Source organism: Euleptes europaea, chromosome 13 (genome assembly GCF_029931775.1).
Source record: "Euleptes europaea isolate rEulEur1 chromosome 13, rEulEur1.hap1, whole genome shotgun sequence".
Classification (NCBI taxonomy): Eukaryota; Metazoa; Chordata; class Lepidosauria; order Squamata; family Sphaerodactylidae; genus Euleptes; species Euleptes europaea.
In genome coordinates this window covers 63,478,224-63,491,072 of record NC_079324.1, presented here as the reverse complement: position 1 = coordinate 63,491,072, position 12,849 = coordinate 63,478,224, and the positions used below count along the sequence as shown (strand labels likewise).

General features: G+C 49.1%; 1 protein-coding gene across 1 annotated transcript; it reads right to left on the bottom strand.

Annotated features, from left to right (window-relative positions):
- Window positions 1–12,185, bottom strand: USP30 (ubiquitin specific peptidase 30). Its single transcript, XM_056859186.1, has 13 exons — window positions 12,099–12,185; window positions 9,236–9,345; window positions 8,708–8,890; window positions 7,510–7,613; window positions 6,539–6,637; window positions 5,624–5,666; window positions 5,099–5,193; window positions 4,108–4,167; window positions 3,900–3,986; window positions 3,507–3,581; window positions 2,370–2,559; window positions 1,293–1,401; window positions 1–268 (listed from the first exon to the last, which is right to left on the bottom strand). Exons 1-13 carry the CDS (start codon window positions 12,176–12,178, stop codon window positions 1–3), a joined length of 1,503 nt encoding a protein of 500 aa, XP_056715164.1. The 5' UTR covers window positions 12,179–12,185.
- Window positions 12,186–12,849: the final 664 nt, after the last annotated feature.

Here is a 12,849-nt window from a genome sequence, read left to right as displayed (position 1 = left end):
TCACTCCTCTGCCCGGAGCTCCTTGTTGTGCTGCTGCGGCAGCCTGGACTGGATGCGCTCATAAAAGAGCAGGTAGGCGCTGGACAAGAGGACCTCTTGCAAAGTGGTTTTGCGCACGATGTCGTCTGAAATCCACAGCCACTGGTTGCTGGCAGCCAGGGGATTTTTGGAAGCAGGCGGGGAGCGGCGGTATGTCACAAAGTGTCCCGAATGCATGTCCCCATGGTGAACCACAACGGCCACCAGACGGTAGAGATACACTGGAGAGCTGGCGAGGGCAGGAGTTGGAGGGGAGAAGGGAGAGAAAAGAGAGGGATGCGTGTTTATTCTATATGCCGCAGCCCTACCGCCATTAACCCATGCCAAAAACAAAAGCCACAACCCACAGCGTCTTCCACATCTGCTGGTATGAATACGTGCCACTGCCTTCCACCATCAAGTGCAACCCAGGGCTCCTTCAGCCCAGCCTGTCCCTTCTGACGGGCTCAGGCCGAGAAAGGTCTTTCACTGCACAGATGGCTTGACCCCTTTTTATTGGATACTGCAGGGAATGAACCTGGAACCACCTGTGGGCAAAGCAGGTGCCCTGCTGCCACTGAGTCACAGCCCCCGCCCCGAAAAGGACTGTGACTGTTTCAAGAAGAAAACTTCCAGCGCTTCCAGCTGATCAGCTTTGGAGTTGGTGGGGGCTAATAAACTTAATAAGGACAAAACAGAAGTGCTACTGGTGAGTGGAGGGTCTGACCCAGGACTTAATCCAATCACGCCTGCTAATGTCATTCACTTGATTTTGACATTTACATTGCCATTGTGTGTCTAATTCACTCTTCTCTACTTAAGGATAGATGGACTCACATTCGAGCTGTATCTGAAGAAGTGAACTGTGGCTCATGAAAGCTCATACCCTGCCAGAAATGTTGTTAGTCTTTAAGGTGCTACTGAACTCTTGTTCCTTTCTACTATTATTTTATTATGTTTATTTTTAAATCTGTTCATCACCCTGGTGGCCTTGCTGAGGGCAGAAAGGTGGGGGTATACATTTCGTAAACAAATAAAAAAACGTAGTCCCCCTTATTCACTTCTATAGTAACATCCTGTGCTGCCAAAAACCAAGGTGGCAAATATATACTGGACAACAGGCCAAGATTTCACCTGGATTTCTGACCCTGTGAGTTCTGCACGAAGCGACCTCTCAGATGTCAATGAGGGATGCAGCCAGTTAGGGTCTTTGGTTCTCTGCCAGATCACTCCCCCCTCTGGGTGGCGTCAGCCGCTGCCAGCGTCAAGCTTACCCACAGTCAGAAGCTGCCATGAAGGGAAACCCTACAGGGGACGTCAGCAACGATGGGGAGCAGGTGCCGTTCATCAACGAGGGTTTATGACAATCTGGCTGTTCCATGTCTGCAAGAGAAGCAGTGCCATTAAGCATCAAACTGAGCTGCGTATGTGCTACACACAGCAATACTCTCCACCTGGACCACCCTCACCTGGCTATCATCCCTGGTGAGGGAGGGTTGTTTCCAGGGGACCAGACAGGGAAGCACTGCAAAAGACTTTTTTCTTTGAGGGCACAAAAGGCTAACAGAGGACTCAAACATTCAGTGGAGTTATGTGTGAGGCTGTTTCAAAGGTTACCTGGAGGCCTTTCAAGAAGCTCTTTGTTGGGTTTTAAGCTCTTTGTTTCCCAAACCTTTTCCTTTATGAGAGCTGAAAGCCTGCCTTTTAAAAAGAAATGCTTCTAGTTCTTGCTCTCACAATCCTCATCTTTTCCCTATGCCCACCTCTGGGTCATACAAACCTCATGCACAGTCAGAATATCTGACGCGGCTCCTCATGAGACTGGCACCGGATGTCAAGTCCCGCATTTCCTGCTTTGATTTTATTATTTATTTATTTATTATGTCCACTTATTATCCCGCCCTCCCTGGCCAAAACTAGGCTCAGAACAGCTTACAAGAATATAGATGTCCTATTAAATCAGTAAAAGCATTAAAATGTTTTTAAAATAGTCCTATAACATCACAAACAGTATCCTAGTTTACCTAAGGCGCCTCTAGAGTGAGCTCTAGGTGAGCAGATGGAATAAATACCAGATTGAATAGGAAAAGATATTACCACAGTGGGGGGCTAGCGGGGCCACCATTTATGTATAGGGAACCGTAGCTGGCCTCAACCCTAGGCCCGGCGGAATAGCTCTGTTTTACAGGCCCTGCGGAACTCTTTGAGGTCCCACAGGGCCCTGGTCTCACTAGAGAGGCTATTCCACCAGGCAGGGGCCAACGCAGAAAAAGCCCTGGCCCTGGTCGAGGCTAGCCAGACACACCTCAGGCCAGGGAGTGCCATCTGCCTCTGCTGTTTCTTTCACATACCTGGAGACTTTGCATTGGGCGACACCACCTCTGGGTGGTTCCTGGGGTTCCGTTTGTGGGTGGGGAAGCGATGCTTGTAGATGTCCATGACGAGGAACTCGCTGAACTGCACGTGCTCATTGCGTTTGAGAGGCATGCCGTGGCTGGACCAGCTCAGCCTCTGCAGGTGGATGCAGAGACACTGCGGCAGCTACGCAGGAAGACGCCACCGTGCCGTGGCAGGGAGAGGACAAGGAGGAAAAGAGGGATGTTTAGGGCAGCATGACACGGTCCCAGAAGAAAGAAGAGGGGTGGCCAGGTACAGCAGAAGGGAAAGCCAGAGGCGTTCACGTGGTCCTTGCTCTGGCCTGCTTCTCATGAGCAGAGGAAGAGGAAAATATGTGTTCTCGACTGTCTTGTTCCAGCAGCTCATGCAACTGAATGCTCCTCTGTGGGGAAACTCCTTGCAAACAGGAAACTAGATCTCAGTGTTGCGCATGGGTCTGTTTTCGTCTCCACCTATCATGTTACAGTATAAAGTTGACCTGTGGCCAATGGGGCCTGTGTCAGACATGACCCGTAGAGGACTTTAGGCCGATGGCAACAGCTGTCTGATAGGAATGTTGAGTCACGGGGGTCTGCATGTATTGGCAAGGTAACCTCAGGAAAAATGGAGATGCTGCATACTGAGTGAAACCTTTGCATCACATGGAAGGGCTGGATGTTTTAGGACCCATTAAGCAAAATTCTGCAGCTCGAAAAGCTAAATTCGGTGTTTTTTAACATCACTGGATATATAGGTCTGCAAGGCACCGCCTGGCCTTTATTTTCCCATTGCCACTCTGAATAGAGCCAATGGTGCTTTCTTTAAGCCCTCTCGATTCCCTTTTCAGGGCCTTTCTGTCCTGCCCTGCCTCCTAGGAGCACAGGATGGTATTCAACAGTTGATCTTCCCCCTTTTATCCTCTGGCCACACTTCACGCCAGTCCATAAGCAAAAACAGGTTCCCTGATCGCTAGCTATTGGGGCCGAGGAAAAAAACACAGCGATGGTGTCCACACGTCAGAGGCTGGCTGTGATCCCTCCAGCTCACCACTCCGTTCCCACAATAGGCGCCCTCTAAAAGGTGTTGCTAAGATCTTAAGAGCGGGGTCTCACCTTTCCCAGCTTTAGTTGCTTCACAAAGGTTGTCCTCTGGTTCTCGGTGACTTGCCCACTCCCCTGTGCCTGTACCTGGGGAAACAGAATTGCTCCTATTGACACCAGGGCAACAGTCCCAAAGTCAGGCACTACAGATTTCGCAATGACAGCTGTACCCAGAGACATACAGTTCATTCTTGGGTGTAGTCGTGGCAAACCTCCCCTTGCCTGTGGTGGTAAAAAACCCTGAGGAAGTGTTGCTTCCAAGATTGCTAGCAGAACAGGATTAAAACTCCTGAGCAATGAGGGGGAAAAGGGGCCTTTCCAACACATTAAGGGACAGCAAATCTCCACCATGTTCTTATGCACTGTGACCCAAGCTGAAGGTAAGTGGGAAACAGAATGACATACCTTGGTGCAGTTGTTGCAGACGACGTCCTTGACCGACTCAGAAGAGATGAAATGGTGGAGGCAGCAGTCCAGGGTCATGGGGTGGCCCTGCGCGCAAGGGAAGGAAGAGGATACAGAGAGTTGGAAGGTCTTCTCCATTCAAAACAGCAGCTTCCTCTGTGAAGCTGATCCCCCAAGCCCCAGAGGGGAGAGCAAGTGGGAGACTTACCCACTTAGTGGCAGGGATGCTCAGGGAAAGGCTGTCAAAAGTGTCATATCTTACAGGACTCTGAAAGAGAAACAATCCACAGCTCTACCAAGGGTAAAATTTACAGGGGACCCCATTCCCACAGCCTTTGTGGCTGGATGGAAACCATCTCCAAGGCCAGTTTCACCTTGTTGTATGTAGACTCCACACATCTGCTATGCAAACATGGCAATGGCCTGGGACCTGGGTTCAAATCCCTCCTTAAAACTGCCTTGAGGCAATGTATGCAATGGAATGGGTACCATCATGGAGAGGATCACTTCAGGCTCTGGGAGGGGAAGTATTTTTGAATGCACCCCTACATTAAAAGCTCCCTCCAAACAGAAAGCCAGAGCCGAAGCTCAGCACCAGGATAGAACCCTGATAGGCTGAAGGTGTGTGTTTTAAACAAAAGGCAGCATTCAAATGTGGCGCCCCTCATGTGGGATCCAGTCCGTTCCACTCGCTCATTTTGCTGCTCTACTGGACTGGAAGTAAAGCAAGGTCAGAATTCTAGGCTGAACCACTTCAAGCTGCACGGAAGAGGATTTTTTCTTTTTAAATGACTCCCTGGGTTTAAAAACCTGCCTGCATGGAGTAAAGCAGCACATGTAAAAAAAATTAACCTAGCCCTCTCCTTGCAGTGCTAGCTTACTAAACACGGGGAGAGCTTTTTATGTAGGGAAATGCTTAATTATGACTCACATGCTCCTGAAGTAGTGGTACTTCTCAGCCCTCCCAGAATTCGCAGCCGGACATTGCCTCTGTGGCCTGCAAGGAACGCTCTTCCACCTCCTCCCCCTGCTGCTCCAGAAGAGCCTTGGATGCCAGAGCCCCACCCTCTCCGTGAGGTCAGAAGCCGACTCAGCTCCATTTGGGCCCCATCTCCCCCCACCCCCCGCATCCCCAGTTTCACCACTGGTCGCCAGTAGTCCCTCCAAGCCCTCCCTCCGTCTCACCCGCCCACACATACCTGGTGCCTGCAATGTTTGCAAACCATGTTGCTCGTCAGCCTCCCGTGAAAAGGATGGTGCAGCTTCCAGTGATTCGACATGGAATGAGGCGACTCTGCAAAAATGCAATGTGCGAGCCCATCTTGCTATTTTGAACTGCATACGCCAACCCAGCAGTGCTGTGATGCAACTCTCACGCCCGTTTGCCACATGCAAAGAAGCGGGGATTGTCCCTAACTCTAGCCTCAAGAAAGCATAAACAGAGACAGGGCCCAACCTCAGAACCAGGTAACCTTGGGCCAGTCAGTTGTTCTCAGCCTTACCTACCTTGCAAGGTTGTTGTGAGGATTAAAAAGAGAAGAACCAAGTACACCCTCCTAAGCTTCTTGAAAGAAGGGTGGGATTTTAAAAAAACTGGAAAAGGGGATTGAACCTGGACACAGCCAAAAACAATTCTCAGGGAAACAGATTTTTATATCAGCCAGGCAAATGGCTTACGCCACAGGGACCCTTCATGTCTTCCCAAGAAAGCAAACTGTTTTTACCTCTCATTCTGCAGCGTATGTGCTTGTGGGGTATTTCTGGTTGCTGCACAGAAAAACAAAAATACATTTTAAAAATCATGTTAAAAACAAAACTACGGAGTGAGGAAACAAATCCAGTTCACCAGATTAGCCTCTGCCTCTCATGTGAAGGAGTGGAGAATCAAACCCAGTTCTCCAGATCAGAGTCCACCGCTCCAAACCACCGCTCTTAACCACAACACCACACTGTCTCTCCAAAACCATCCACAGCGTGCAAAAGGGCCAAAATGAATACTATAAGTATGAATGATCTTATGAAAATGTATCTAATATATTTATTACAGTAAAAATCAACAACTTGTCTAAGGCTCTTTTGGTCTAAATGTCTGGATGTTATTTTATGTCAATTTGTGTTATATGTTCATATGTACAATAGAAATATAGAGGCTAGATTAGGGCCTTAGACAAGTTGTTGATTTTTACTGTAATAAATATATTAGATACATTTTCATAAGATGATTCATACTTAGTATTTAATTTTGGCCCTGTCTCTTGACCTTAGGGTATTAATTCTTTAAAGGCTGTGCTGATTCCATCTCTCTGCCCTGGGCTCTTCGCACCTGCTCATCTGTAGGAGACTTATGGCAAACCATTCAGTGTGTGAAAAAGTCCTTTCTGGCCAACCCCAGAGCGATTCTCACCAGCTGCAACTTCTTACCACCCCGCATCCTGACAGGCCTGTGACCCCACCCCCTTCTCTCTCTCATGTTGCAATGCCCAACCCCACACAGCTGGGGTCGCTTGCAGGAGTCGGTGGACCGGAACCAGCTGCCTTTGGGGACACATCCAGCTCCACGCCCCTCAGTATCCGCTCCAGCGAGCCCTTCTGTGGCTACCAGAGTACTCCCCCCACCCTGTAGCTTCTCACACCCTCACCTCTAGCGAGTGTACATCAAAAAGGTTCGTGACCCGTGGCTGGCGATCTCGTTCGTCTTCCAGCGAAGAGGTGAGGACATGGAAGAGCTCGTGGGCATCCTGCAGAAACAAGCAGCCAGCGTGAGCCAACGAATCTGGAAAAGTAGATTACTTCGGTCCGGTGGGTGTGCGTGGCTGCGCACAAGTGTACACCTTGAGATTTTGTTGTGGCTTGGAGGAGGTCTTCACAATTCTAAGAACTCAGGTTTCTTCTTTTAAAAAAATGTTGCTAGTTCTTACAACCTATCTTTGACAGGTTGTAAGAACTAGCAACATTTTTTTAAAAGAAGAAACCTGAGTTCTTAGAATTGTGAAGACCTCCTCCATTCATAGGGTCGCCATGAGTCGGAAGCGACTTGACGGCACTTAACACACACACACAGTTCTTACAACAGGGGTCCCCAGCGTGGTACCTATGGGCATCATGGTGCCCACTGACACCTTTTCTGGTGCCCACCAAGTGTTTTTAGAAAGTGGGTGGGGCCAGGTGGGGCTATTGGCGGTTTGATTGGCTGTGCAGATTTTTTAAAACACTGCTTCAGCAGCAGCTGCCACCACAACACAACAATTTTCATGGTGTGACTGAAGGTCAGCTGCTGAAGGTCAGCTGCAGCAGCCATTCTATGGCTGGTTCCGCCTCCTGAGGCAGCCATTTTGTGGCCATGCCCGCCACGCTGTGTCAGAATTCCAAAGTTACCTGCAGGTTCAAAAAGGTCGGGGGGCCCTGCCTTACGACGTCTTAATCAGATCTGAAAAATGTGAAGCCAGTAAGTCTTAAAAGATTTAAAGAAGTAAAGAAGTTGGTATTTTAGGTTTCTGCATCTCCCACGACAGCTTATATCTGACAAAATGCCACGGACTGTGCATTTATTGGTAAGTTTTTGAAGCACTGAGCAGCATGCAAAGACGTCTTATTTTGGTTCAGTAACTACCTGCTCTTCAAAAGAGGAGATCTGCCACCTGTACATCCTTAGAACCTCTAACAAACAGCTGGCATCCAGGATGTCCTCATCTGTGGCCTCTTGACAGGATAAAGCTGAAAGCATCAGACACAGAAAAGAAGGCAGACCACAAAAAATTAGAGAAGTGTTCACTCCCCAATCCTGAACTGCCCTCAGATTCTGATGGTTTTCATGTCACTCTTGTGCCATGGAGGCTATCCCAGAACACGCACACATCTTTTCTATGACAGATGTTGGGTGGGCATATTTATTTATTTGTTTACATTACTTATAGTTTGCCCTTTTCACTTGAACTGAAGGCGGACTACAGAGAGTGAGTCAATACAATCGATTACAAATGTATGCAGGTCCCAGTCCTTCCCCATGGCATCCTGGTTAGGGACTTCCTCTGTCTTGTCCTAAACTCTAGTCCCAATGCACCTTCTGTCCCCAATTTGGGCAACTCCTCACCTATCTTCTTGCTCTTGGTTGGTTTGCTCTGGACTAGCCAAGCAGGAGGTATACAGTTAGGATTAAAAGGGTAACTTTTATTGGGTATTTAATGTAAAATAATCAAACACAGATTAGGCTTCCTTGATGCCACTGCTTTCTGTCTGAATTCTCCATACTGATTCTCTATTTCTAGTCTGTATCATTTGGGTAATAAATCTACTTGCTGGTTAAGAGCTTTGTTTCCCTTCCACATGAACACATGAAGCTGCCTTACACTGAACCTTGGTCCATCAAAGTCAGTACTATCTACTCACACCAGCAGCAGCTCTCCAGGGTCTCAGGCAGGGGTCTTTCGCATCACCTACCTGCCTAGTCCCTTTAACTGGAGATGCCAGGGATTGAACCTGGGACCTTATGCATGCCAAGTGGATGCTCTACCACTGAGCTTACAGCCCTTTCCATCTGTCTTTGTCTGAGATGTACAGTATTGGGCTACACATGGGAGTCATTTATACACCAGGCAGAATGATTCCTATCTGTCCCCTGTGTCTGGAACTGTAGAGATGTAGGGGATGTTCAGACTCAGCACAGAAGCTGACTTGGGTAGCGCTTTTTCCAATTTATATTCCAACACGTGGGAATCAAGAATCAAAACAGAAGGGAGAATCATCCTTTGGAAAAAATTACTTGTTTTATGCTTCATGCAACCCAGCAAAGGTTACTAAAGGACTGTTACCTTTCAGGAGCTGGAGTAATGTGAGGGACAAACACTGGTTCCCAGAGGACACAGGCTGGCCAGCCTCCGTCTGAACTGTGAATTCTTCCAACCAGCTGATCAAAGATGGACATGCAGACAAGCTTTGGAGCAAAGAGTTCATGAAACAGGTGTTGCCCAGGTTCAGTAGGCCTGGCACTAGCCCTAGGGAAAAGATATCAAGCACAGTTCAGAATTCAAGAGCATGGCTGTCTATGTGGACTATCACGGGGAAGTGGGGTGGGGAGGAAGCAGCAGGGCTCCACTGTGCCTGGATGCCACACCACGAGCATCTCCTTCCCACACAACTGCACTGAACTGTAATGTCACTTCTTATGTCTGGCTGTTTCTTTCCAATTCTCACTAGAAAAGTGGAACACAGTACCTAACAAAAAATGCTTTAGGGAGGATAGGGCAGTTGCCAAGTGAGGCCCCTGCCACCACCACCCTCCCTCTGTTTGGGTCAGGAGGCAAAGTGCCAAAACCACCAATCCAGCCCCGCTCCTTCACCTTTTCTGCGCTTTTTCCTCTCAGTGATGGGACCCCACAAGACATAAACACTAGCAGCAAGAGCAGCTGCGATCCCACCAATCATGCCCCAGTTCTTCATTACTTTGGATCTAAGAACAGGGAAGAAATAAATGCAAGTAAATATTATACAAACACATACACACAATCTTTTACTGCCACAGCAATGACAGCATTAAAGCAAATCATCATAATCAACAACAATAATAATGATGATGCTTATTTATATCTTTTTTTAGTTTATTCAAATGGTTCTATGCACACTATCCTGTGGAAATCCTTACTAGAAGCTGGATAAGGTTAGTAATTCTAACTCAAACCAAGGTCAGTACTGTCTTCTCTAAGTGGCAGCAGCTCCTGGCTTCTCAGGGTCTTGGGGAGTTTACCAAATCACTAAAGTTTAACTCAGACAAGAGGGAGGTGATGGTGGCTAAGAAGGGAGAACATTCAGCTGTTGATCTAACAGATTTAGGCAGGCTGAAACTTTCCTTAGTAGACCAAATTAAGAGCTTGGGAGCGCTCCAGAACAGGTCGGCAATGTTGCTAGCAGTGCCTCCTTTCAAGTACATCTGGCTGATGCTGGGAAAAGTTGAAGGCAGCAGGAAAAGAGGAAGACGCAACATGAGATGGATTGACTCTATAAAGGAAGCCACGGCCCTCAGTTTGCAAGACCTGAGCAAGGATGTGAACGATAGGACGTTTTGGAGGACGCTGATTCATAGGGTCACCATGGGTTGGAAGCAACTTGACGGCACTTAACACACACAATAACTTGGCCGTGCTGATCCATGCTGCTGTAACCCCCAGACTGGACTACTATAATGGGCTCTGTGTGGAGCTGCCTTTGAAGATTTCTTGGAGGTTTCATTTGATACAAAATGCCACTGTGAGGGTCCTGTTGAGTGTCAGAATATACAACTCTAGTGCTGCGTCACCTGCTCTACTTACCTGTGTGCTTCTGGGCCCAATTCAGAGCACTGCTTATTACCTTCAGTGGATCAGCTAGCAGGTCTTGGGAAAGGACTTTCTCTGCCTAAGACCTAGGGTTGCCAACCTTAAGGTGGGGCCTGGAGACCTCCCAGCACTACAACTGATCTCCAGGTAAACAGAGATCAGTTCCCCTGGAGAAAATTGCTACTTTGGAGAGTGGACTCAGTGTTATTATACCCCACTGAGGTCCCTCCACACACCGAACCTCATCCTCCATAGCCCCCCCCCCAAATCTCCAGGAATTTCCCAACCCAGAGGTGGCAATCCTACATGACCCTGGACAACTGCTTGCTATCAGACAAGACAGAATGTCAGGAGCAGGCCATGAGGATGGTATGCAGTAGTGCGATTGTGCTGCTTCCAGATGCTGTTGTGCTATTCTGTCCAAGGCCAGTCTATGCCCCGTGTTTAGTCTTCATAGATTCCTATACTGTGGGAATCACCAAGTACTCCTTCCTGCCTCTGGGAGGGGGGTTGCCTGGGTTACCAGTTATCTCCTTTTGCTCTTCCATATATGCTATGTACCTTGCCTTTGCCCCTTACTAGTGTCCTTTTGAATATGGCTTCCGAAACCGATCGATTCTAACCAATAAAACTGCTTTCGTGGATTTACCGTCTGCTGAAATCTGTTTATGGGTTTGCCGCAGGGCTAGAGCTTACACAGCACTGAGTTTGATGGACACAATAGTGGGCAGCGTTGTGTGTTTTAAGAATGGGGGGCCCTGGCTCAGTGGAGGAGCATGGACTTCGCATTAGGCTCTGAAGTTAAAAGGATTAGGTTGTATGTGATGTGAAAGACTCCTGCTTGAGAAACCCAGAGAGCCACTACCAGTCAGAGCAGACAAGGCTGACCTTGATGGACCAAGGGCTCGACTCAGTACACGATAACTTCATTTGAGGAGGGATTGCGGGTAGCATGTTTTTCCTTGCAGAAAGTCCCACGTTCAGTCCAGCCTCTGGCATCTCCAGTCAAAAGGCTCAGGGTGACCTGCAAGATTCTCTACCCGAGACAGCGGAGAGCTGCCCCCAGTCACGGCAGCCGATACTGACGAGGGTCTCTCTCAGCATAAGACAGCGCCACGTGTTCAAACAGACAGTGTTGCGGACGGCCCTTAGCTCAGTGACTGAGTTCCTACTTTACCCCCTGTACAATGACCTCTAGTTTAAACACAGTGGGTAGCCGTGTTAGTCTGTCTGCAGTAGTAGAAAAGGGCAAGAGTCCAGTAGCACCTTAAAGACTAACAAGAATATTTTCTGGTAGGGTATGAGCTTTGTGAGCTGTGGCTCACGAAAGCTCACACCCTGCCAGAAAATATTCTTGTGAGTCTTTAAGGTGCTGAAGGTACCTGAAGAAGTGAGCTGTGGCTCACGAAAGCTCACACCCTGCCAGAAAATATTCTTGTGAGTCTTTAAGGTGCTGAAGGTACCTGAAGAAGTGAGCTGTGGCTCACGAAAGCTCACACCCTGCCAGAAAATATTCTTGTGAGTCTTTAAGGTGCTGAAGGTACCTGAAGAAGTGAGCTGTGGCTCACGAAAGCTCACACCCTGCCAGAAAATATTCTTGTGAGTCTTTAAGGTGCTGAAGGTACCTGAAGAAGTGAGCTGTGGCTCACGAAAGCTCACACCCTGCCAGAAAATATTCTTGTTAGTCTTTAAGGTGCTACTGGACTCTGGCCCTTTTCTACTACTCTAGTTTAAAGACCTTCCTCTGCCTGAGGCAGCAGACAGCTAATGTGCCCGTCCAGAGGCCTTCACACGCTCCCCTGACGTTGACGGTACACTGCCTCCGAGCCTGGAGGCTCCACTTCGGCGCTCCCAGCCTCCAAGCGACACGTGCCCCGCCCACAAGGCTGACCTGGCCGCCCCTCCGGCTCGCAGAAGCCGCCTGACCGCCGCCTTCTCCGTCTTCTCCGCCCCGTGGCGGCTCAGCAGCATCCCACGACCCTCGGACGCCACGGCCGGGCCAAAGGGTGGGCGGGAACCCAAGGCGGCCGGCGGCAGGGAAGAGGCGGGGGGGGGGACCGGAAGCCGGCGGCCCGGGCCCCTTTGGAGCGCGGACTCCCTAGCAACGAGCTCCGCCTCCCTCGCTGGTTGCTAAGGGGTCCGCCGCTCAGCTCCTCCGCCGGGCCGCCGATCCCGCGAGCCTAGGGTTCCGGGGGGCGGAACGAAAGTCTGCCAGCTTGGCTCCCTCTGCAAGGGGAGGAGTCGTCCTGTGCTGGCTGGTTGTCCTAAGGGGGGTGGGTGGGAGGGGAGTGAGGGACGCATTCCTGATTTGCTTAAATTGATGGGAATTAATACCCTTGTCAGAGGAAATGGGTCGTAGAATACTAATGGTATTAGGGGTAGAAGCTTATGAAGGTGGCGCGCACACAATAAAGACTCGCCGTCTGTTCTCTTAGCAAAAATCAATTTTGCTTATGTGACAGCAGGTAGACTTCCCCTGACTACGGAAGATCCACTGATTTAGCAATTTGTAATAATCTCTTTTCCTTTCTGTCAAATGTATTAGGACAGCCAGGGAACAGCTTGTTGCTGGGCAGAATATCCCTGTATGTCTGTGTGCTAAGGAAGTGGGTTAAGAGTCATGGAGAGTCAGAGTGAACTAT